Raw genomic sequence first — 26,843 nt, 5'->3', positions numbered from 1 at the left:
TGCACACGCACACCAATGCAGACCTGTGCAGGTTTTCAAACGCAGCACTTTTTGAAGTATGAGCGGTGCCTCAAGGACGAGCGTGCGGGGCAGACGTCCTGTGAGATGGACGTAGTTTCACAGAGTTTTAATGGGTCAGACTCCAGGACAGCTCCCACCTCCGTCACATGGATCATTTAAGCTCTGGGCAGTGGCCCAGAAACGATGATAGATGCCTCCTGTCAAAGAGAGCCGGACATGTGAAAAGCACAGTGGACGGAGAGAAATACTGAAAAGGAATAATCGTCCTGCTGTTCGTTGTTTTTGATAATAATATCAGGGGAGTATATATTTCATAGTAAGACCAGTGCTACACGTGATGCTGAGTTTCAGAGTGGGAGAGAAGAACAAATGTGTCAGAGTGGTTAAAGGAAGTAGCAGATCCTCGTATTGAACCTGATGTGTGACTCAGCTTGTAGTTGGAGTTCTCTTGACACTGTAGCAGTTCAGTCGGTGAGTACAGCCATGCCAATCAATGATTCTATTGAACCATTAAACTATGATCAATAGCAATGTTGTGTTTTAATTGAACTCTTCCCTGCTGTATGGTCAGGGTTATGTAAAGACTGTAGTCATGGCAAACAAACTGAGGTTGAGTTATTGTTAGGATTGTATGAGTTAGAGCTGATTTATCAGTTTATCGGCCGATGTGAGCCTCTGGCAGACACGTCGGAAGGGCTGGGCGATATGACTTCAAATCAATATCACGATTATTTCAAACTTTTACCTCGATAACGTTTAATAAACGATTATTTTAAACTTTTATTTTAAGCTTCAAGTTGGCTCCTAATAACTTCTTCGGCAGTTGGCATTACAAGGTACCTTGGCAAAATTAACAGAGCAGGGACTCGACAGTTCGCGAATGGAAGCATTGGGGACATTTTAACCGAACTATCCGAAATGAGCAAGATAAAGTCAGTTAGTGATTATAAATGTCAGTTTCGATTTTCAATTTAAGTTTTATGTATAAAAAGGTTGTAATTACTTTCTTAATTCAGAAAATCAATAGCCTGCATACTTTTCATACTGGATAAAAGCATCATGTGTACAGACGACATTCATTACAGTGTTACTGATGAAAGTCTTCACGAGTTAAAACTTATCTTTATTTATTTATTCAGATTATTTTACAGATTTTTCGGATAGAATTTGACTTAAAGTATTCACTGGTGTTGGTTGTTCACCACAGAGACCAAGATCAATATCCTCTTGAAACCCTTCAACAGGAGTGGATTGATTATTTGACATGATCTCCAGGATTTAACGCAGTTGCTTAAGAGGGATGTTGTAATTTCCAGGTTTAGTTGATATTTGATTTTCTTGAGGATGTAACATGTCAAGAATGAGGCGAACGTTTAAAAATGTTTATGCTGCAGATGGTTGCTTTAACACCTAATTTTCTCATATATGGGTTTTTTTTGTAACCAACTATCTAGAGTAACAGTGATGGATAGTGTGAAGGCAAGGGCATACCTGTGTGTCTGTATTTTTTCAAGGACAGAAAGGGTGAGAGAATTATTATTTCACCTCTTTCTGCTCTGTGATGTCGCCATAGATGGTGTGATAGGACGTGTCATATTATGGCTGTATCATTTTCGATTAGTGATGGATATCCCCTGCTTCCTCTCTGTTCAGGCTCGGCAAGCACCTTATTTCATTGCTTTTTCACCCATATCAGGATGGAGCAGTGCTAGCTGAGTAGACAGGTAGAGTGAAGACAGGCAGTGCAGGTCCAGCCTGCAGGGCCATCTGCGAGTGCCGGGGAAGTGAAGTGTGAGTTTCGGTTCTGCTCTGCCTGGCTCCAGAGTAATTGGCCGTCAAATGATTAAAATGTTTCAGGGCTGGCAGGTGGGCGCTATCTACAGACAGGCGGCCCGCGTGTTTCCTGCCGGCAGCTCGCACATACCTGTCGGCCTGTCTTTTAAAGCACCTGTATGCGTCTGGTCAAGCCTTTGTGTCCCACTGTCAGCAGTACGATCTGCCCGTGTTGACGTGTGTCCATTTGTGCGTGGGTGGGTCTGTCTGGGTCCAACGGGCTGCAGCAGTTGGAGATAACACATAATTGATTAACCATCTGCTCTTTTTGGAGCCTAGAGAGGAAAGCTACAAACCGAAAATATATCGAGTCTATTTATTGGCAAGATTCATTATGACTTAATGCTCGTAAACTTAGTGATCTTATATAGAATTTAAATCAGGTCTGAGAATCTCGATTAATGGATCAACTTCCAGTGCCATTAACATCAACATTGTGTTAATGCATCATTCATCCCACTACACAGTATTTGTATCCCGTCGATTGCTTTATATCTGTGCAAAGTGCTGGCATTATTTTTATTCTTTAGTGCTTACCTGCGTCTCTCGGTTTTGTTCTTGTGGTAGCAGTGGAGGTTAATGAAGCATCCTGTTCCTTTCCCAACAGACCTGATCTTCTAATTAGCCCCCAGTGCTCCACAATGCCATAATTATACTGCAGATTGGAGCTTTGGCTGCTATAAGCAAAAATAGAAGATGACACTTTAAGTATTTAAAACCCTACAAAGACAGAATATTAAAGACGCTCACTTAAAAGCAAGGAAACAGGGGAATTCCATTTAAGAATAATCAAAATCAAATGTGACTCCTAAGAAAGGGTAGGAAAGCAGTGATAAGTGCTACCTACCTCTAGTAATCCAGGAGGATCATGTGATTCATTTTGCATTGCCCCTTCGGCAATGAGCAATCCCCGCGTCTCAGCCCTCTAGCTAAATACAGAGTGATGGATAACCCAGTAGCTCACTGGGGGGTATTGAGGTCCAATGAATTGACATCTTTTTTAACTCTCCCTCCCAAACCAGAGGTTATTGATTCTCTGGAACCCTCCTTTTCCTCCCCTGCCACCGATCTATGCCCTCTGGATCTTCCTGGTGACACCTCTCGTATCCATTTAAGCTCACACACACACACACACACACACACACACACACACACACACACACACACACACACACACACACACACACACACACACACACACACACACACACACAGAGTGAGCCAAGGTTAAGGTCAGTTTGTCTCTGACTGAAAGGAGAAGGAGGGCACGGTGAAAAGGGAAATTGGTTGGAAAGGAAACTAGTGAGGATATTATTATAGATGGAGACAGGAAAAGAGAAAGAATTCAAAGCAAGTATGTTGCAGGAGGAGAGTGGGAAAAGATGCGACCGGCCCTGTGAGGTCAGCATTCGACTGCATCCGATTTGTTAACTTGGTCTAGACAGCAATCAGCCAGGTCCTCATATGATGATATATGCTGAAATAAAATAAACCGAACATCTATAAGGAAGAGCCAGACAGGAGAAGGGCGCAGGGGTGGCAAAGCAGATATTATTAAGAGTGGGAGGGTGCAGACAGGCACACCATCATGTTTTATTAAGACCAGTTTTTCAGCCAGAGACATGAGTCAGCCTGCTCTAGTCAGGGCAGTAATAATTGAAGGGGCTCCCACTTTGTTGGATCCTCAACCCTGCGAGCTTTTACACACCCACTCCCTAAGCCCAAAGCTTTATCATATCCACACGTCGAGCCTTGTTAGAACTCTGAATATCATCATTTGTCAGCAAATGCCAGTGCCGAGACTGAGGAGATGGAAGTCAAGTGAAGCAGCCTGAAATCCCACTCAGTTTCTTCTTAATCTCAGTAAACAGCACAAGAGGATACTGTCGCCGGAGCTTGTGCCAGAACGCGGCCCATGCCTGTTGGTGACAATTCCTGTGTGAATGCTGTTATACCCTGCCAGCTATGTGCACATGTGCTACGCGCCTCTCATGTATGGGTGGAAGGAGCATTTGTCCTCCTTGGCAGCCTGAGTGAACAGACGGAGCACGAGGAAGCGGTCATTTGTCTGTCGGCCTGCCTATCTGTCAGCGTCGTGTTACAGTCGCAGCCACTGGAAATGGATGATGCATAATCCCACCCACCAGATGATCAGCGGATTCACGGCGGATCGTCTCTGTTCATCTTTTATGGGCACAGCTGAAAGTCCGTCTCACCTCTTCAATGCAGTTCGTGTCACACCTACCTGACAGCCTTTAGACAGCGAGACTTGCACTGTTTAAATTGACTGGGCACACATTTGGTGATAAAGAACCCTAGGTTCCCAGACAAGAGGCCAGGAGGCTTGATGAAAGAAAAATAAGGGATCATTTCTATGTACTCTTCATGTGATTTTTTTTTCTGCTGTTTCCCCAAAACTATTTAAATGTCACTTATAATGACTTCTTTTTATCTACAACACTCCATGCATACATAATTTCCATCATGTACACATGTACAAAATATGTACATGCTGTATATTGCAGGATGTACTGTTTCATGTATTAGACAGATACTTGTATACCTCCCCGCCAGCAAAAGCCAGTGTCCGGAGGCATTATGTTATCGGGTTGTCCGTCCGGCCCATTCTTGTGAAGACAATATCTCAAGAATGCCTTTTATGAATTTAATCAATTTTGGTACAAAATGTTCAGTTGGACTCACTGATAAGATTTTGGTGAGCAAAAGTCAATGTTGCTGTGTCCTCGTAAAGCAATTTTTTTGCGATGTGAATGCGATATCTCATGAATACCTTCAGGGAATCTTTTAAAATTTCGTACCAACAGTCATTTTGACTCAAAGATGAAAGGATTAGTTTGGTGGTGGAAGATCAAAGCTCACAGTCAACTGTGTCCTTACAAAACACGATTTGGGTCTTGTGAACGCAACATGTGGGAATTTCCTCAGATTTAGCACAAATGTCCACTTGAACACGAAGATGAAAAGATTAGATTTGGTTGTAAAAGATAAAGGTCACAGTGACGTCTTGAGTGGGATAAAAATAAAAGTAGATTCAAGATGCACTGATTGGCAGAGGCTTACAACCGGAGGGCAGTAATTCTAGTTTGTTGTTATCAGACAGATAGATGATACCAGTGCTCATTGACTAAATACAAATGCCACAACTTAATTTGTGGCTTCTGCTTGCACCACTTCAATGTGTGTGTGTGTATGCGTGTGCGTGCGTGTGCGTGTACACAGTGAGCACCTGGTGTTTCAAAGACACAGCCACAGGCAACACAAATAACTAGAATCCATCAAGCAAGTGGGAATGGATTTCAGAGACATACGAGCTAAGAAACATCAAACAGCAGGGGAGAGCCATCTTGTCCCGCAATTGATGCTGTTAGATTGATTCTGACATCTTGAAGCCCCGTCTAGAGAAGCAGCGCCATCAGCTGCATTGGACAAACTAGGCCATTTTGACCTGGGAACGATGTGGAGCGTGTTATCTGGTGAATGCACAATATCTTAAATAATTTTTGGTGAGAAAAAGGGGAATGTGAGGTAAAGATTTAAAGGTTACTCCGTGGCAGAGCTGGGTTGGCCAACTGTATCCCCATATGACTCAGTTCACTCTGAAGCTTTCTAGCCCGTTTGATTCCTAACATCTGACAGAGAATATGGGCAAAGTCAGGACCTTGAGAAAATCAAGCATTTCATATGCCCAAGCATCTACTCTCTGTTCCCTGTCAGTCGGCCTCTGTCTCTCACACTCCCTCCCTCACACACTTACCACACTTACACACATACACACAACTCTGTTCAGCCAAAACACCCATGGGGGAGAGCGTCTGGGTGCTGGAAATGTCAAACTGCTTTGTCACGTCCTATCTCAGTCAGGGAGTCTAACCACTGTGTGTGGAGAGTGGGCATATGTGTATGTTCTGCAAAAAAAAACCCAACCCAAGGCTCGATATTCTGTTGGTCGAAACTATCATTTGGGCTCAAAGGAATGGCATAAATTTACATTTGCGAAATAATGTAGCGATAATAAGACAACTAGATTAGACAAAAAAAAATTCTAAAAGAAGAGGAAGATGTAAATTAAGACAAGTTAGTAGAAAAAGTTAAAAGGTTAATGACACCCAATACTGAAGGTTGTCCTATAAATGGTGGAGTATATTTAAACCTAGACTCACATGACACCTGCTACATGCCAAAATCTGTTTACTCTTGTACATTATACGTAATACTTGCATCCTTGTTTATCTCATGATGGGGCCCAATGGTGTGACTGTCTTCTCCTTCTGCCGGAGGCTCTGTCATCATATTGTTCTGAGTCTGGACTTCGACCTTGGTTCCCATGGCAACTGCCAGTGAGGAGTGGGCCAGTTGCTTTTTTTTCAGTTTTTATCAGTGCCCTCTTCAGCTGAGCTGGAGGCAGACAGTGAACTATGGTTTGTGATATCTGACCTGTGACTGACCTTCTACTTGAAGACCTGATGATAAAAAACAAAGTCCCTCAGAGAACATCTCAAAAGGCTTGTTTTCCTTGTTTTGAAAAAGTAAATTCGATTTTTGTTCTGTTTATATAGCTGTTAATTCTTACACTATTGCATTATCTTAAAGAGCTGCTTAATTCCAGCTGAAAATCTTGTTTTTACTGACATTGAGTACAACCCGCAATGGCATACCCCACAATGTGTTAGTGCTTTCTTCTGTCAAATTACCCTTTAAAGCATCAACAAGTTTTGGGCCATGATTAAATATTTCACTCTTCTGCATCTTATTAACTAATGGGATAGAATACGTTACAATTGTACTTTAATCATCAGTTAGAGGCAATCAAATTATTACCTAAATACATTGATATTTAGGCACAGACCAGTCACATCCTGTGGTGGTTCATTAGTATTAAATAATATAAACTAGAATGCCACTCAGTAGAGCTTATACCTCTGCTAAGACCCAGCATTCCCCTTAAGATCAATCAAGCTGCACCAAACATCACTTATATCAGTCACCTAGATATGCATTTTGTTCTGCCTTAAAAAAATCAAGATACATGTATTATTCCTTGGGACATTGGTGACAAAAACTGCCTCTCTTGCCATGTAAAAGAAAGGGATTAAAAAACCGAGGATTCACTCCCCCGTCCAGATCTACCCCAAAATTGAAAGGGTTTGTTCAATGGAGGTTCTTTGTTCTTCGTCCACCAAGTTTCTTGGAAATGTCTTTAGTAGTTTTGCGTAATCCTGCTGAAAAACAAACAAACCAACAGACCAGGGTGAAAGCATAGCCTCATTGGTGGAGTTTATAATGTCTTTTTCACATTTTGCATCAATATTTTTAATCCAGGATTAAGCCCAAACCCTTACTGACCTAAAGCTGATGTGAAACTTTAACTCTATAACCAAGTCTTGTTTGAGCATCAAGACTTATCATGGTTCCCTTAAAAGCAATTCTATGAAAGGAGACTTAGCTACTGCACACTTTATGATACCCCTTTTCTAGGTTTAAGACCAACAAGAGTTTCTATCTTAATGACATAATGAGTAAAAGACCCAAATCAGTGTTTCCGTACCGTATTCCCCTCTTGGCATGGTGACATATTTGTTGCCGTCATATTGTCTGATATTAATATTTGTTATCTGATCTTTCTCCTCTACAGTTAGATTTTACTCAAGCAACTCAAACTACTCGGTTAAGCTTAAAGACAGATTGTGATCTGTGTAAAAAGATAAACCAACACTGACAGGCAGGAGATGGGATGCCAACAGTGGGCTCCCATGTCGAAGCATCCACCCTGACCTCTGTTCAATGACATTTAGCAGTGTTATAACAGTAAGGGTACTTCAGCCTGTGCTCCTGTCAGACATAAGTCATTGTTTTCATGACTGTGAGCTGCCTTTGACAGTGTCTCTAAATCTAGTATGTACTAGTAAGAGTATCATCTTTTTTGGGGTTCTTAAAACAGCAATACATCATCTAATTTCATCAATTTCATTCAATCAGGTAGTTTTATCTACCAATTGCATCATCACCTATTTTCAAAACACAATAGAAGAATCAGACCTTCTAGACGTATGAGTCTGCACAGTAAGTGTGTTTGTGTGTAGGAGGATGGATGGCACCAGTCCCATTTTCCTGGGGTGAATTTGATCTTTCCAGCGATGCTGCAAAAAGACTCTTCATCGGGCTCCGAGCCGTCCTCTCATTTTTCACTTTTTCCAATCCTCACTATTGCCAATCTCACATGTAATTCTTTTTTTAGGGTGAGCGGCTCTACCCACTCACAAGCTGCTCGTTCTTCCACATACATGCATTTCAGGGCTGTAATCACATCTGTCATATTGTCTCCAAAGGAAAGCCAAGTTATGGTGTTTCTCTAAATGACTAGTGCAGGGATTTTTTTTTCTTCACGTTCTTTAATGTCATGATTGTTTCCATCATGTCATGTTGTTGTCGGTGTTCAATGGCGCTGCTGTTCCCACAGGAAATAACATACATACATCTATTCCCGTCTTTCCCCTCTTGTTTCCAGCTGCCTGAATACAAGCTGATTCTGCTGTCTGGGTGGATATTTCTCCCAGCAGCCAAAGAAAAGGCTCCTGATTGCTTTGAATTTCCTCCAGTTTAACTACTGGCCCTCTCTGCCTGTTACCACTTTTCAATATAGAACACTGTCTATAGTTGGCAAGCCCAAAAAGAAATAGTTTACCACGCCTGTCATGTATATTTCTTCTGTCTTCTGAACACAACAGTCCATCATGTGTCCTCCAGCTTGTGTTCTCTGAAACCGTTACTTTGACTGTAAATGTCGATTTATATTCTTGATCGTTTCTAGTTTAGTTCTGGGTACATGTTGTTTTTTCAGTTGGTGTGGTGATCCTTTTAGAACCATGTATCACTACAGATTGTAATGCAATGTAAGGGCACTCAGAAACGCATACGTCTGCCAAGGATTTTTTTAAAATTGAAAGCCATGAATTATTTTCTGAGGAATCGAGGAAAATGTTGAAAAACACTCAATCTCGCAATGTTAAATAACATGGAAAATGGGTCCTTTCCTGACCTACACAGCATCGTTCCACCAAGTTAAGTGGTAATACATCCCAAAGTTTTTGTGTAATCCTCCAAAATAATAGACAGACAAACAAAGTTGGCGAAAACAAAACCTCCTTGGCTGAGATAATAAACCGGTATGAGACACAGAGCTGCAGCCCTCTGAAATCTGTTAAAGGTTCAGTGTGTAGAATTTAGTGACATCTAGTGGTGAAGTTGCATTTTGCAGCTGAACACCCCTCTCCTCACCCTCACCTTCCAAACATTAGAGAGAACCTGTGGTAGCCTTCAGTTATCATAAAAACTCAAAAGGTGTTTAGTTTGTCCAGTCTGGGCTACTGTAAAAAAACATGGCGGCCTCCGTCATGAGGAATATAAAGTATTTAAATATAAAGGGGCCAGTCTAAGGTAAAGGAAACAACAATTTGTACAACTAAGATGATCACACACTAGTGAAAACATCACTAGGATTATTTTATATTCAATTTCTGCCAATAGATCCCTTTCAACTAAATCTTACCCACTGGACCTTTTAAAGGTTAGGCATCTTGACTCAAACACAATGTAAATATGTTTTTAGACTGTTATTTCCACTCCATGGTACAATGTAATGTACCTGTCTTGTCTGATTCACAACCTTCAATTAGACTGGAAATTATTCATCAGACGATGCTGTTATTTATCATCATGGTGTTACTTGCTCTTATCCAAACATCAATTTATTCAAGTTCAGTGGTAAACAAACCAAAGTAGCCCTTTTCTTGTGTTATGTGCTTCCTCTTTGCGAGTTGCGTGCAATCTACATTTATCCCAATTGGATGTTGCTCTGTTCCCACAGCAACTGATGCGGTCCTCCGTGTTCCACATGTTCATCTTGAGCATGGTTGCTGTGGACGTCATCGTTGCTGCTAGCAACTATTACAAAGGCGAGAACCACCGTAGGCATTATGACGAGTTTTACCTGGCAGAGGTGAGAAATCTTTTGTTTTTCTGTTTCATTTCCTGTTTTTTCTTACAATTCAAAATGGCCGCGTAAAGTGTATCTTTTGTAACATTAGTTTAATTTTCAGTTACAATTAGCACGAGTTATTTTCTACAGTCGTGGTCCTTCCAGGGAATGTCCTCTGAAAATATTATGTTGTGTAATTGAAATTTAATCCTGCATAATCTGATTGAAACTGCCCCGGCCACTCACACGAGGCATGATGCAACAGGGGATTTAGGATGTTTACCACTTTATAATCCATACATCTGTGTACGAATTCTTGTTTAGTGGGATCAAGATAAATGTGCGTTCACCGACTCATTATATTTAATTGTTCTATTTATTTTATCATTTTAACCTAAACCCAGTTTACCCACCTCCCCCGTCGCCTTCATACCTCTCTCTCACATACAGCTGAACTGTGGAGATACAAAAAAGGGAAAACCCATAGAAGCCGTTCGCCTCCCTCACTGCCTCCACTCGTATCGTACAGCCATCGATCTGCGGATTTGTTCCAATCTCCTTGAGGGCTATGAAGAGAAAATAGGAAATGGAGGCATTGGGTTTAGAGTTAAATGGAGAAATATACCTTTAAGTGTTGAGGTGCCAATTTTCTTCTCTCCCTCTTGCCTGCTGAAGACGGTGGTGCATCCTCCAGTGATTTACGATTGAGCCAGATTTAAAACCATAAACTTAATATATAGATGGACAACGCATTTCCACTTCCTCCCACAATTCCCGAAATTAAGTTAAATTTATACGAGCGCCGCCATCGCCGCATTTGAAGCCAGATTCTGCGTAGTAGCGATCAGGGGATGGAGCCGTGATAGTGAGTCACCGTGTCATTCAGGACATTTCACCCCGTTTTTAGAGCATCAAATAATTAAGTAAAACCAATTTACTGAAAAAAATGAAAACACTTGAAATAACATCAGTGTGATAAGAATTAGCAAAATGACAGAAACCATCCTTGGGAAATTAGTTAAGGTTGTACCATCAATTTACATGAAGGAGGTGGGACTTATGACACTTTAGTTTCATATTTGTGGAGCATCATGTCGTCCACCTTTAAACACAGTGTAAAACAATATGATTGGAATAGATGGATTAAGAGTTATCCTGATGTTCAGTCCCTGCTGTTTGGTCCAAAAGCACAAGATCCTATGAGCTCACTGAGCACTATCATTTTAACCTCTTAATATCTTCCAAATTGTCTATACTGAATTCAAAAGTAATGTTGGATACCACAATATCAGACCAATATGTCACATTTAACGTTTCTAACTTTCTCGCCTCTGTAAGCAGAGTATTATTGACCAACTGTAAAATAAAATGAACATTCCTGAAGGAGAAAATTGCCTGTGTCCATAGAGTAGTGTACCTTTCTGTTGTGAGACATTTCTGTTGACAGGAAGTCAATGCCAATGTTGATTTGTATTTTCTTCTTTCAACTCCAGGTTGCTTTTACTATCTTATTCGACCTGGAGGCTCTTTTGAAGATCTGGTGTCTGGGCTTCACTGGCTACATCAGCTCCTCTCTGCACAAATTTGAATCTCTGCTGGTGGTGGGCACCACGCTGCACATCTACCCCGACCTCTACCACTCCCAGTTTACCTACTTTCAGGTAGTGATGCGCGTACAACATTTTTAAGCACTTGCTTGATTGCATGAATATACATAAGACTCGCCCACACTTGAAGAACAGAAGCTGTGACTCACTTTGTGACATTTATTCCCTGTGACCATGTATTAATGAGTACAAATCAGTCACATCACTGGTCTGGATTAAAAACCAACCATCTCTTTATCCAAAATGCTCATACTCCACTGTCACCACAAAAAACAACGTTCAGATAGTCGATTTTTCAGTCAGATTCAGTCTCGACACAGAACTCAGTAAAAGAGTTGCAGGCTGGTGGTTTGATTTGAATGAGATTGATCGGACATATGAGGCTGAATGGGGCAGCTCTCACTCCCTGTATGTGATGCAGAGAGCTGGGAAAACGCTAATCCTCCTTCGGCTGGATGTGATCTATTTGACGTCACCAGAGATGTATCCAGTATAGGTGGATTTCATTATATTTGTCTGGGACTTATGTTGTTGCCTAAAAGTTTGCATGTGTGTGATATAAAATCTGACAGTTTAAGTCACCTAATTACATGATGACCCATGTGGGACACCATGCCCTTGTAAGTATGGCACCATGTCCCACATTGAACCCTCTCACCTTCTTGTATGTATTATAATGTATGTGTTGATCTCTGTAGACAGTTGAAAGGAAATCACTTCTTGATGGATCTCTAATGAGCCTTGTCCACACAAGCTGCCTCCGTCCTCTCCGACTATATCAGCAGCTGTCGTCCACACATGTGCAAAGCTTATGTTCAAACACATGTAAACATACAAACACACAAACTGTAGCAGCAGTCAACCGACTTCCTGTTCTTTTCAGTTTTACCAATATTCCAATTGTAATTAAAATTTGAAATATGTTCTTATAGGTTACATTTCATGGTTGTTGTCTACACGTCATATCTACAAGTTACTTGTATCAATATTGTGGTATCCAGACAAACATGTTGTGTTTGTTCACCTTCATTTTTATACTAACTGGTAAAGTAAGTGTATTGTGATGAATCAAAAATCAAAACTGCATAAGAAAATTCTCAATGACATGATGACTTTCTTTGGTATTATCTAAACCACTTTCTTTTACATGTCAGCAAATACAAACATGCACAGATTGGTTATCAGATGTTTATCTCCATATCATCTGATTGTGTTCCTCACTCATTCTCCTTGCTGATATTTTTTTCCATGGAGGTAATCTTATTTTAAACTGGTGACATTTAGTCACAAATGATTAACCCTGAGGCTCAGCACTGGAATCAGAATTTTGTCCTCGCCATAGGGGAAGTGAGGAGGCTATGCAATCATTGATTGTCTCTGTTTTTTTATTTAGTTATATCCAACCACAGCTAAAGGTTAGCCTCACCAATTGTGTTTCGGATTCGACAAAATGTCACATGCATTAGAGCCCTACAGCTTTGACACACTCGTGCACCCGGCAGAGTGATTTTTAATCAGCCAATGGAACCCACCTTGACACTTCTCTCTCTGTGTGTTCAGAATTGCAATGACTTCAGTAGCAGCATGACTTAACAGTTCAGTCAATTTATTCATTCAGAGAGCCTGCGAATTGAATCATCTTTCAATATCTCTGGAGGGGATGCACCAATCAGATTTTTAGTTATCGGTATCTGGACGATATGGGTTTAAAATGCCAGTTTGAATCCTTGTGACTACATCAGTTTGACACATGCAATTTTATTTTCAAAGCTTTGTAAGAAGCTGGAGCCAAAAGCAAACACTTGCCGCACAGCTAGAAAAAAAATCATTTTTAATGGTTTATCATTAGTAGTAAACACACAATCTTCTTTGTGAACAAAACAAGGTTTGATTCATCAGTGCCACGACACTATGTTGTCTATTGTGTGCTTCCCCTTGTCGCTCGGGCCCTGAGCCTGAACTGCGCTTGTGAAACAAGTTACTTGTTTTTCACATCACATCTAAGTGATAATATTGAAGATTGTTTATTTACAATCAAATTAGCTTTTTCTTAGACAAAAAGATTAGAAAAAAAAGTATTTATTGTTTTGTTTTTTTCCCTACTGTATCTGATGTGGAAAATAATGATTCCAATGGTATCTTTCCATATAATATAGTTGCATAGAGTAATGTCGTTTTAAGGTTCAAACAAAAAGGATCAATATCAGATCAAGTATCAAAGTATCAGTGACCATGGTGGTTTGGATTACAGCTCTGGGATTTCCACAGCAGGACCTCAAACTGTCCCACTGACATCCTAAAGTATGTCTGGAACCGGGGTCATGATAAAGCCTCGGCTCCTTCTATTAGGCAGCGGCTCTTTCTTCTTCTTTCTCCATCTTTTATAATGGAAATTTTTTTCATCTTTTGTCAAATGAGGACACGATCACTGGATGATACTGAATTCATCATTTTTATTGCTGCGGAATGAGCCACTGCAAATCCTTTCAAACATCATATTGAGAAACTTTGAATTGCTGCCGGTAAGACTAGTTTCGATGAGAAATATAACCCTGTTGTGTAAAGGCCTATAGGATTGTGACAAAAAGTAGGATAAGCAAATAATACGTTTTTTTCCGTTATGGCCTTGTGTCCTCTGAACTCTTTGCCTCAGAGCCACATGTTCTCAAATGGATAGTGGTCATCATGGTCTGTCAGGAGTAGAAGGTAGAGTGTTCCCATCCCATCTGTCATCATGCTGTGAGTGTTATTACTGTATTTGTTTACCGTAGGTTCCCTCTCAGCCCAGTAGCCCGAGTTGTCTTTTTTTTCATTTTTTTTTTTCACAGTTCATTGGGACACCAGGAATAGCCATTCATTTGGATTTGAGATGGATGCTAAGGAAAAAGCTTTGGGCGTCACAGTGTGGAGCTCAATCATTAACCACTCGCTGATCCCTGATCAAAGCCTGACCAAGATGCATTACCTTTTGGGGAGTGTTGTCACCACAAGCAATTTAGGGACTAAGCCTGTTGACGGAGCACAGTATCACTGGGTCATGATCAATGTTCTCTCCTTTAAAATCAATATGTCATCAATGTGCTGCTATGTTTGCCTCTATAACTGATATTTACTTTAAACTCCCACTCAAATACACCACCTCTTCCTTCCTTTGGTCTGGCCTCTACTGCTCTGAAGCCCAAAATGTGAAAACGTATGGTCACACAAACGGCAACTTTACAGGAGACGTGCTTTTCTTCCCCCTCAGGTGCTACGTGTGGTGCGTTTGATCAAGATTTCCCCGGCGCTGGAGGACTTTGTGTATAAGATCTTTGGTCCAGGTAAAAAACTCGGCAGCCTGGTGGTGTTCACAGCCAGCCTTCTCATCGTCATGTCAGCCATCAGCCTGCAGATGTTCTGCTTCGTGGAGGAGCTGGACCGTTTCACCACGTTCCCCAGGGTGAGGAACCTCTCACACTCACCCCGTCACCAGGAGAGCAATATCAATACTATCATTAGGAACAATGATTGTGGTCTATTTACGAAAACTCCTTTGGGTATTATCATAGCTTATATTTTAGTTTCTTTTATAGTTTTTGTGTGGGATTTTTAAGTAAGCTTTGACCAAATGAGTAAAGAATACTCACAAGTCATGTCTTTGTTCACAAACGATTGATTTATTGAACAAATTTTCAATCTGCCATCAAGTGTCTAAGCAAATTCTGCTTTTATCAATTTAGCTTTTGCTAAGCGTGATAGTCATTCTGTAATATTTTTACTGTAATTAGCTGCTTTCAGCTCATTTTCCCAAAATCTCAGAGTGAGCCCAGGTGAGAGTAGAACAGTTCAGGAAGAAAAATAGGAGTCAAACATGTAGAAGACGCAGACAAAGATGTCAACTTGGGAAAACGATTCAAGAGCATATGATTTTCAGCAGCACAGTTTACGTCATGTCCTGCCTCCTTCAAGCTCTACCCAGACGCAACTGTTCGCCTAAATGTTCCAGGAATATTTCTGTTGTTGTGAACGCATCTGACCCAGACAATCTCCAGCATGTGGCCTTCGTACGTGATTGGCCTTTTTTTTTTACTCTGTATTATACAGAGCTTCTTGTGAGTGGCAGATATCAACATATTATTCCTTATAGCCCTTCTAGTGTTTTTACTTCATTTAGTTAGGATTGATTTCTTACCCCTGATGCAGTGCAGTTCATTTCAAAATGAAGCCTTTTCACTCAATCTCTGCAGGAAGGCGTGACCTCATTTTGAAAAGTATTGTTTTCATACACACCCTGGTGAGAAAATGCCTCAATTTTTAAATGCTTTGCTCTCAGGGAACCATGAAATGTAATTCCAATTTCCAGGTGCAGGTAGTTTATAAGATGCACCAACTAAAATCCATACGAGCGACTCCAGAGGGACACCCCAGAAAACCAATGGGGAGGTCTCCAGATGTTGATGATGGGTCGCATGATGGGTCGGCAGATGTAGAACCCCCTTTGATTTCGAAGTGCTCATGAGCTCCTTTCTCTCTCATTAGCCACATCTTTCCCTTCTCGCTTTTTTTTTTTTTTTTACCCTTCCGACACATACTGAACTGAGGCACAGCGGGCCATGAAGGGTTGCTCATAAACAGATGCCACTTGTATGCCGTGTTACACTCGCTCTCTTTTCCCATAATGCTTGTGCCCCACACACACTCACGTACGCACACAGACTCTCAGGCATCACAGTTAATGATGTTCGGCGGTCTCCCCTGTGGGCAGACCTGTTGCTGGGTTTATCTTTGTCTGCGGCGACTGGCACATGTGAGCCGATTGGGAGGGAGGGAGGGAGTGGGGGGCTGCCGTCTGGAGGTGAGGTTCTAAGGAGGATGTCCAGAAGTGACACTTGACCCCAGGGGCCACCATGTTGCAGCTGGCTGCTCACTGCACCTTCATGTGACCTCTACCGAGTAGACGAGCGGGCGGAGGAGCAGGGTAGAAAAAGAGGGCTGTCTTGTGTTTAACAATCTCACAGTTACAAGCTTTAGAGTAAGACGGTCAGAAGGAGGTACCGTGCATCACCTGTGTGCTATTTGCTCTCCTGTGAAAAGCACATTTCAAATATCAAATCTGCATAATTCCCTCTCTCTTTCTCTGTCTTCCTTTCCCTCACCGCACTTGCCGTCGCCCTCTAGCCTTTTGCCTCTCTCACTTTCTCTCCTCTTGTGCTTTACTCCCTGCAGGCTTTCATGTCCATGTTTCAGATCTTAACCCAGGAGGGCTGGGTCGATGTCATGGACCAGACTCTCGTAGCAGTGGGTCACATGTGGGCTCCGGTCGTGGCCATTTACTTCATCCTCTACCATCTGTTCGCCACCCTGGTGAGGAACTCAGTGTGCTGCTTTCAAATTAGAAGTCAGAATAGAGTCTCTTTCCTTTTGGGTTTAGAACTTAGTAAGTTTGACGCATTGTTGACGCAAACTCGATCTATTAGTCTGGTCAGTAAAAGCAGGTTGGAGAAAAATAAGTGACAAAAGGATACATGAATTGTTTTCTTAATGCATTCAGTTACCCCCTTCAGTGTTCTCTCAAGTGGTACATCTGATCACAGTAAACCAGACTTGCAGGCGTAATAAGTGCTGACATTTCAGTGTTTGGCCCTCTGATAAGGGGGAGCAATCAGACAGCACATACAGGCTCAGGATGACTCACACCTCAGTCCAGACCGACAGGAAGTCTTCGAGGACAGGACAAGCAAATACAATTACGGAGCAGACTCTGTACTTTTGAAATTGTCTTTATTTGGGTTATTTGTTATGACGGCGATAATGACATCAACGTGTTACAGCGTGCTCGTGCAGCGCTAATGCTGTTATGCACTTCCTCCCCATGCATTTTAGATTCTGCTCAGTCTTTTTGTGGCTGTTATCTTGGACAATCTGGAGCTGGATGAAGACCTGAAGAAGCTCAAACAGGTAAGAAGCTTTGGTAAATGATGTGCAGAGATGATATGCTCTGATATGTAATAGTGATTTGTAATAGATTGATTGCTAACAATTCATTTGCATATATTGTGTAGTGAGAAGAATCCAAAATAAATATCTGGTAGATTTGTGGTGTCTTTGAGTTAGTGAATACTTTATGCAGCAGGGTTACATCTTTAAATCTCAGTTTCCCACTGTATAATTTCAATTTCAGCCCAGTCAGTGATAGTAAGTACTAAGATTTTTTTTCATGTTGTAGCTGACTGTACTGGTTTTATGTTGTGGCGGATTGGCCTGAAGTGAAACCCGATCCAAGGCCTAATTTTCACCTGAGAAAGTAAAGTTTAGAAAAGTAAAGTGAGAGATTGAAAAAGGTACCCAGAGGCTTCATGTTTTTCTGGATTGAAAATCATGAAGCCACTGGGAGGGTTTTCAGAGAGCGCGCACCTCTGCCAAGGTGAATGCCCTCTCTCACCATGTTAAAGAAAGTGGGGGGGGAAAGTCCTGGATTTGCCCGTTTGTCCAGCTCCCCTCCAACATTGAGTAAGTTCTTCCTTGGGTTACAAAATGTATTGAGTAATCCTGCAGATGGACTGAGGTATTATAAATAATTCAGATTAATGACAGCTCAACAAGTGGTTTGTAGTGTCTGACATTTTTTTCTTATTAATGAAGAAGACGACTGTCAATAATGTCTCGCATAAAATTCATCCACACCAGACTACAGTGAACAAAGTTAGCATTGGGGCTTGACAGAGCCGCGTTCAACCACCGTGGCTCAGTCGTCAAAGTGTTAAATGCATCAAGTGATCCTGTGTTTTACCATGTATTGTATATGAATACCACTAACAACCTTGTAACCTTGATTTTATGAGTCGTGATATTCCATTGGGGCCCAAGGGAATTCTTTGTTGCCTTGAACAGGATGTTTAAATCCAAAAAACACAAAACAGCCAACAGGACAAGAGAATGTTAGAGTTTGAATGCAGCATATATTTCGATATGTTGCTGTGAACAGTCTCTTGTCATCAAGTAAAATCCATCTCTTGGTGATATTGTTTTTTTTTTATATCTAACATCTTTCAAATGAGTAGTTGGTGTAATTCAAATAGTAAGCAACTGTTGGTACACAGCATGGACACCTAATGCATGCATTCCTCTTGAATTTGGAAGGGTACATTAGATTTGATTTATATAGTTGCTCTTTTCATTAAGTACCACAGTAAGTATGAAAACTCTTATTTATTCTACAAATTAAAATTTTTAATAGCAATATTGAAAGAGCAAAACATGAAAGTACACATGCAACCACATATAAACCATTTCATCTCCCTGTGATCTGTTGGCTTAAACACTGAACACTTTCTGTTTCTACCCTGGGAAGAGTCGCAGGGTTGATTTATGAGTCCACAGGACTTTGACTAATTTCTTAATTCTCACCTTTTTGGGGCTTTCTCTAGAGGGTAGAGTAAGTGGGCAATTAACATGAAAAAAGGCAAAAACCCTGTTGTGTGAAAAAGCTGGCACTTAACACACAAACACAAACAAGGCCAGGGTTCTAGTCACCGCACAGCGGGTGAACTTTAATAAGCAGCTTCTGTCATCAGATGCAATTGAAGTGAAGCCGCAGACTAACCTCTATGAGGAAATTGCATTTTGACTAACGGACAGAAATGGTTCAAATTAAAGCCCCTGGTCAGTTTCTGTGTCTATTTATACCCATATAATACTGTTTCATAGATAAACTGATCTGTGAGCTCACCAACATGAACAGGTTTGCGGCACACATGCCCACGTTACCGCTTCACGCCGCGTGCGCTCGTCGCTGGGAGGTCTCAGCTCCACTGGACGGGTTATATCCCACCTACAGCTGAGTGATTAGGTGCATTGACTGTAAAATTGCCTATTTTACAAATGCTTCAATCACGGTTACAGGGCCTGACTATAAATAGAGCGTAGATGGTGATCACCCTCTCACAAGAGAATGCTTCTCTTAACATGGCAAAAGCCCAATCACATGTCCAACCTTTCAATAAGAAGTACACACGTGGGCTGCGAGGGATGAGAAACCAATTACCGTGTCTGTGATGAATCATTTCTGCCTGCTGTTTGATAAATGGCTTCATTGAGTTGGCAATGTTTGTTATTTATGTGACTAGTGTCCTCTGCGAGCTCTTTTTTAGAAAAGAAAGACCATGCACAGAAAATAGTTTTACATGTTTACACTCAGCTCAAAAACGGTTGTTTCTGTGAGTGTGTGTGTGGAATCAATCACAATTTAGAGTGAGAGTTTGACAAGCAACAGCTCTGTGTGTTTCTGTTCCCTGCAGGGACAGTTTTAATTCTTTTTGCTTCACAGTTGGCCGAGCACACAGACAGTTGCTGCGTTCATATTATTTGGAAATAATGGAACAACAAATTGAATCTGACTAAACTATTCAAAGAGTAAATTCATGCAAATTACATAATATTTGTTTTAGTATAATTTGAAGTTAAATAAGGGATTGGTTGTGTGGGTTTTCAGTTGAAAGGGAGAGGATGTTGAATCTACGCTGACAATACAGGGGCCGTGTATGCAGGTACATTGTTAGTGGTGTAATTAGAGGCTTTTATTCACTAAACTGAAAAAAGTACAGTTGAATCGAATGAATTCCCTGAAAGTTAAATTAGCAGCTTGAGAAACTGCTGTTTCTGAGGTGATGGTTCATTTTCCCAAACCTCTCATTTCCTGTCATGCTCCACATGTGTCAGAAAATCAGTTGTAAACACGTCAGCTCCCGTTAGACGCCATTGTGTTTTGCTGCCATCCATGAAAGACTTCAGGCTGACAGTACGTGCATGGTTGCAGGTGTGCATGTGGGATCTTAGTGTGTCTTCAGTGTGTACGTGTCACATTAAAATGAAAATTCAAAAGTGCAGTCAAGCTTTGAGCGATAAGACCCACCTGCACAGCACAATCCTGCCTGATGATGGAGAGGTGTCCTTCAAATGATTTCTCTTTGTAGAGTACGAGGGAAGGTGAATGCCGAGGTCATGTTCTATGTCTGGTTAATCATATCGTTGTCATACAATAGTGTCTGATGCAGAATTTAGTGAATTTTGTGTAGTTTTACTAATGTATTGACATACTGCATTGACTTAAAGGAGACATAGTATGTTTTTTTCGTTTTTCTTTTCTCTAGTGTGTTCTATATTTTTTTGTGTATGCAAAGGTTCTACAAACTTAAAAAGCTCAAAGTCCGATGTAAAGGAGGCTCCTCTCCCCCCCCGCTCCTGAAGTTCCTGAAATACTTTGTCAGTTGTCCGGCAGATACTTCCGGCCTGTGTGATGTCACCGCCCCACATTTGCATAATGAACAGCTATTGGCTTGTCTGGAACGCCCCCAGGTAAAGCCAGGTAAAGCGAGGGCAGAAGCTTTCCTCCATGGGCTGTGAGCGTTTGACCAATCACAACAGAGTGGAGAGACAGGAGCTAAAACTAATTGTTTCAGACAGAGGCTGAAAAGAGGAGCTGCAGCAATGCAGAGTATAAGGAAAGTGATGTGTTTTAATAATCATTAATATGATCAACCTGAATATGTCTCCTTTTAGACATCTTCATGAACTCTACACAGTTGCTGATCTCATGATCATTACCTCCTGGGAGCACTGGCATTCCAGCTTCCTCTCCTGAGCCATTCAATTTGTATAATACATAGGCAGTGTTGTTCAGTCAGCCAAAAGTTTGACCCATCTTGGGAATTCATTAGACTTTCAAGTAACAAAGGTCAGCAGCATACTATTTAAAACAGTCCTGCAAGTCATTATGAACAAAGAAATACACACCTTAGAGGCCCAATAGTGTGTTTGGCTGCTGGAACATGAAGAGACATCTTAGGAGAGAAGAAGGGATGCTGTTAACAACAGTAACTGCGACAGACTGCAACATAAACATAAAAACTTCCCTGTAAAACTTAAACAGCTTTTACCTTGAGTTTCTTCTTAATGAAGTTAGTGGCAATACATCTCAAACTCCCACACATTCACTTTAATCTGCTCCATTATTGCCTATATTGTGCTCAGTGGAGCATTAATGAAGCAGATCAGAATGGATGGCGGGTTACCAGGCAACACATTTTGGTCGTCATCATGTCGTCAGCAGGGCAGGTTTCATTCCCACTTGTCTTTCCATGCTACTTTTCCTTGATTGCGGAACTACTGTCCGCCCATGTTGCTGCTTTGATGATGATATCATCAGGAAGGCATGTAGCTAAAAACGTCCGTCATCGTTTATATACGGACTGCACACCAGGCCTTTCAGGGGAATGACCAGCATGTGTCAACCTCGACAGACCATTTGTCTCAATTTGTTTTTTTGCAGTGTTTCAGGCTTGAAATCTCAGAATAAGCACAGAGCCTTGTGGGTAATCACACTGCGTTAACCTGCTCTGCTGTAAGTTCTGGAGGCTTTAATGCTGTGTGACGTGTATCGGTTCTGAATCTTTGCATTGGGATCGCCGCCTGACAAGGAATGGAGAAATTAAAGTTATTTCCTTTTAGCACAACAACAACAGTACAACACAAGCCCACTTCACACACATCTGCATACACACTCACGTCACCACACACACGCAAGGAGTGAATAGTGATAACCAGGGAAGTGAGAGTAAGCAGGGCTGCAGCTGATGAACAACTGTTTTATTCCTCCACACTGATGAGCAAAGGAGGAAATAAGTGTCAGGCATGTGTTAATCACACACACACACACACACACACACACACACACACACACACACACACACACACACACACACACACCAGTGTATGCTCTACTCATCAATGTTAATTTGGATAATGCATTTATTGCGTGAAATTAGGTTTCTGGGAAATCTTTAATGAAATGATGCCTGGGACAGGGAAATTTAGACAGCAGTGGAAAACAGAAGTGAGGGGAAGATGTTGGAGCCCCCCAACACGTGCACACACACACACACACACACACACACACACACACACACACACACACACACACACACACACACACACTCCAAGGTGTGAAAGGCCTTCGCTCTGCTCATGGCAAATCATTTTGAAGCAAATTCAATTATTAGTATTATTATTATTATAGATTATACACATACACAAACATGTAGATCTGTAGAATGGAATACTCTGTTAATACTGAAGAAGGTGACATTTTTACTTGCTTCTGTTGATCTTTTTTTCTTGTATACAACAACCTTAGATAATTACAAAGCCACAGACATCTGAAATGTCAAGTGCTAAGAACACACACCTTTTTTTTTTTCAATCAGTGGCAAACAGTGGGTATGTGATCTGATCTGAAATACGACTTTATCTATTGGACGTTGTTGCAGCTTGTTATTGTTGTGCCTTCATCGATGGTGTCACAGGTCGGTGGGCTCTGTGATTGGGGAGACGGATGGCCCATCTCCATTCAACAAATCATCCCTGCCCGCAGAGCACTGTCTGCAGGACCAGGGGGAGGTGCAGGGAGAAGGGGAAAATCTGTGCCGCTAGATATCAACCAAATAGAAAAAAGGTGTTTACCCCTAAGGGCAGGAATGATGATGATAATGTGTGCATGTGTGTATGTGGGTGTACGAGTTGTCAGCGGTGGTAAATCTGTGTGTGTTTTGGTGCACACACTCATTTTAGCATCTCTGTGTTTGTGTGAAAGTCAAAATGTGTGCAATCAAACAGCTCCTCGGGCCAGGTAGATGAGTCATGAGGAAAACATGTGGGAAACTGTTGAACAGGAGCGGGTAGAAAGGTAGGGAGCAAGAAAAGCTCCATTTCCTTCATTTGCAGTCTTTTTACCAAATGTAGACAAATCGCTGCAATGCAACCATTGTTTTAAGGGTCTTTGCACACATTCATGCAGGAGCAATACACACTGTGCATACACATTGTGGTTTAAAGTAGTACTTATTATTTTTCACTGGCTAATTCAGTTTTGGCCTAATCTATCGTCTGATGGCGAACTAGCCTCTGGGGCAAAGGGCAATATATTGGGGCTTCCGGTGTAGACAGGCTGGTTTGTGTTCGCTGCACACTTTTTACAGTACTACGACTCCACATGAGTCCAACATTTCTCCACACAAAACACAAACAGCCATAGTTTTTGTATGTGTTTTAGGTCCGAACAACTTTTTTGGTTAATCTCTGTTAACTGCTGTCAGCATAAGAATGCCATGGAAATAGAAACCAGAAAGCTTTGTTTATATAGATTAGTTTGCCCCAACCTGCACTTTCACCATCAGTGTGCACAGCGATGAAGACGCATGCAAACCAATCTGGGTTATAGCTGATTATTTTAAAGAAATCCAATATGAGGAAGGAGCGGAGGAGGCAGTCGGAGAGAGGGAGTCTAAGAGAGGTCCCGACTCAAATACAGCTGATGGTGAGAGTGTAGGCTGCAGTGACAGTGCAGGTGCAGGCAGGGACCGACCAACTGAGCCAGTGAAGAAGAAAAAGTAGAATACACCCCTCAAAGGTGATTGTGGCTTTCCGCCTCGTGTGAAGTTTTATTTAAAATGCAAATATGGATCGTTTTGACAAATCAAGGACCACTTCTACCTCAGAGTGTCTCTCACAGTCCTTTTTATGAAGACCTTGATGAAACAAATCAACTTTCAAATTTAGCAAATGCTCACACATATATTTCAGTATGATATCAGTTTATGTTTGATCAGTATCGGAATCCAGTATCGTTTTGAGTTATTTGCAGGAAGGAAAACATCACTAATCAAATCAGATACATTTTCACACTCATTTACATGATTCCATTACTTCCCGGCCTCATATGCAAGCACATCCATTCATGTGGGTGTGCCCAGTAGCCTCTTGCCTCTTAGAGCTGGGCCCCCAATGGCCTTCAGATAGCATTTACCTTTTCTTACACTTGAGAATAAATGTTGGGATAAACATTCGATTTCCAGATTATCTGACTGTGTGAGTTTAGGGATGTCTCAATGAAAAAGCAGACTGTTGTGATGTACTTACATTATTTATTTTTTACGTTTTATTGGACAAATGTGTGTATTTGTGTCTATGTACTGTGGAAGTCTATATGTGGGCATTACTTGGGGTCTGATGGATGATGATGATGATGATGATGATGGATTACTACTTTGTCATATCCCCAATATATGAACAGTTTAACAGATATTTGTGAGGCTCCCCACCATGTGTACATCCCCAAAGAAACACTGTGGGGAGTTCCGCAGGCCGAGTGTGGCACAGAGGTAATCAGATTGCTGCCCCCCATGCGTGTCGGGCTCGTCAAAGTCGGCGTGGAGAGAAGCATGGCAGTGACAGTGTGCGATCGTCAACTGAGTAGCGTCAACTGTCTTCCTGTTCCACATTTGTCAGCCGAACGGAGCTCGATGTGGCGTAGATCAAACAGGAGAAGGGGGGGGAGGCGGGTGAGGGAGGTGGAGTGAGTGATGGAGGTGGAAGGAGAGATAAACATTGGGAGCGAAGGAAGAGGAAGCAGAGCAAGATTAAAGGTTGTTTGCTTGGGGTGTCGATGAGGTTTAGGACGAGTGGTCACTGGTCCACAGCTGTGACAGGAACATACATTGTCACCGTGGCAACAGAGACACGTCGACTGTTTGGTCTGTGCTTTGGCCCTTTCATTTCAAAATGCCATCGACATTGAATGTAGATTTTGTGAAGGAGGAATTAGTTTGATCAAATGTGTTATGGAGTGATTGTGTCGTGGCTCTCCACCAAGGATTTCATTATTTATAAATTAAACTAAAAGCCTGTCCTCCACTTGCGTGATTTATGGATAAAAGGACTTTTGAGGATTTAGTGAAGGAGAAGAAAGGCGAGGAAGACGGAGGGAGGAGGGAATAAAAGAGCGCACCCCTTTGAGAATCCCAATACAATGTGTTCTTATCTTTTGAATGTCACCTTCACTTTTCTATTGGAAGGCACTCCAGGCACTGTGCCCCTGCCATGTTAATATTATCATTACTTTGGTTTGTCTAAACATGCCTGCAATCATATATTTCTTCTCAGGTTGTTCCTTAATGTTTATGTTACAAAACCAAAGAATGCAAATGAAAGCTTATAAATTCTTAACTAAGGAATGTTTAATAGCCAATAAAAACAATTTGGAAGTGAATTTTCCAGTTTGTTTTTAACAAAACAGCCCAAACAACACAGAACCTTAGTTTAAAGATTCCTGTATGTATTTGGCAGTATTTTGATAGGATAGATTATAATATAGTTTATGGTCAAAAAATCGAGCTTCAATCATATTTCATTTTCATTGATAACACTTAAAGAATCATTGTGAATCTTTTAAATAGTGTTTATTTTTTAATATCATATTTTTTACTCTCCAATATTGGTATTTTAGCGAATGATACATATTGGTCATGATTTAGTATTTAGCATTTTAGCCTTTATTGACAGAGCGAAGTAAAGACAGGAAACATGGGGAGGAGGATTAGAATTACATGAAACTAAGATTTCCCGCCAGGGCTGTTGCATTTGTATGAGTCTTAACCACTAATCTGCCAGTTATGGCCTCACCAAAACCACCGTGAAAGAAAGACACTGAAGCCAGTGGCTCACAGCTGGATGCTTTGTAGGTTTGGATATTAAGATAATGGTACTTGCAGTTGTTTTGGGTGTTGGAGGTAGCTATTAGAGGTTTATGGGCTGTGTGGATTTACAGCAGCTCCACAGCATGGCTCATTACCCAGCTAATGAGAGGAGAGGGTGACCCTGCTAACTCGCTCTCAGTTCCTCCACCCCTGGGTATTACAGCTGGACTGGCCCAAGGCCAGGGGAACCCAACCAGGACTTAATAGAATGTGAAATGAAAATAGTTTAGCATGTATGACACAGACCACACAGTTAGATTTCCACATGCAGCATTCCTTTCAGAATTTCTATCAACACAGATCCTTGATGTGATTGTTGAAAGAGACACACAACATACACAGTTTTTCTGATCCAGTGCAGATTAATATCGACCATACTGAATGTTCAAACATGCACAAAGTAAAGTTGTGTTGCACCCTGATCACAGATACACACGTTCTCTCACATGCACGACTGTTGCTGGTCAATGGCAGCCTCTGATATCTGAATGGTAAAATGGAGATGAGTGTACTTACATCCTCGCAGGCACTCAAGTGTGTGGGCAGCAGTGTTGTAGGCAGCTGCTCATCAGTTCCCCATTGTTCCGTTGCTTACTCTGTGTTTGCCTGCCTCTGAGGCACTTTCACAGCACCAATCAGAGAGTTTAGAGGGAGTGCACTGTGGGAAAACCGGGATCCTCATGCCTTTCAGAGCCTCCGACAAGTGCCTGTGATTTTTATGAGGTCTCAGGCAAAATTTCTCAAAGGAGCAGAATGCTGACGGAAGATTGTATCTGCTGTTTTTTGTACTTTCATGTCAGGGATTTTCAAGGTGTTTAC

The 26,843-nt window shown here is 41.5% G+C and overlaps 1 protein-coding gene across 2 annotated transcripts in view; it reads left to right on the top strand.

The window, feature by feature from the left end:
* Positions 1-26,843, top strand: part of nalcn (sodium leak channel, non-selective) — a 62,799-nt gene that overhangs the window by 16,757 nt on the left and 19,199 nt on the right. For both annotated transcript variants that reach the window (XM_035175329.2, XM_035175327.2), the window contains exons 12-16: positions 9,740-9,871; positions 11,344-11,511; positions 14,705-14,896; positions 16,663-16,800; positions 17,320-17,394. In XM_035175329.2, coding sequence (XP_035031220.1) covers positions 9,740-9,871; positions 11,344-11,511; positions 14,705-14,896; positions 16,663-16,800; positions 17,320-17,394 — 705 coding nt within the window. The remainder of the gene's footprint in view (positions 1-9,739; positions 9,872-11,343; positions 11,512-14,704; positions 14,897-16,662; positions 16,801-17,319; positions 17,395-26,843) is intronic.

The sequence above is a fragment of the Hippoglossus stenolepis genome, chromosome 13, assembly GCF_022539355.2.
Source record: "Hippoglossus stenolepis isolate QCI-W04-F060 chromosome 13, HSTE1.2, whole genome shotgun sequence".
NCBI lineage: Eukaryota > Metazoa > Chordata > Actinopteri > Pleuronectiformes > Pleuronectidae > Hippoglossus > Hippoglossus stenolepis.
Note: the sequence above shows the minus strand (reverse complement) of the source record. Positions and strands in the feature narration are given on the sequence as shown.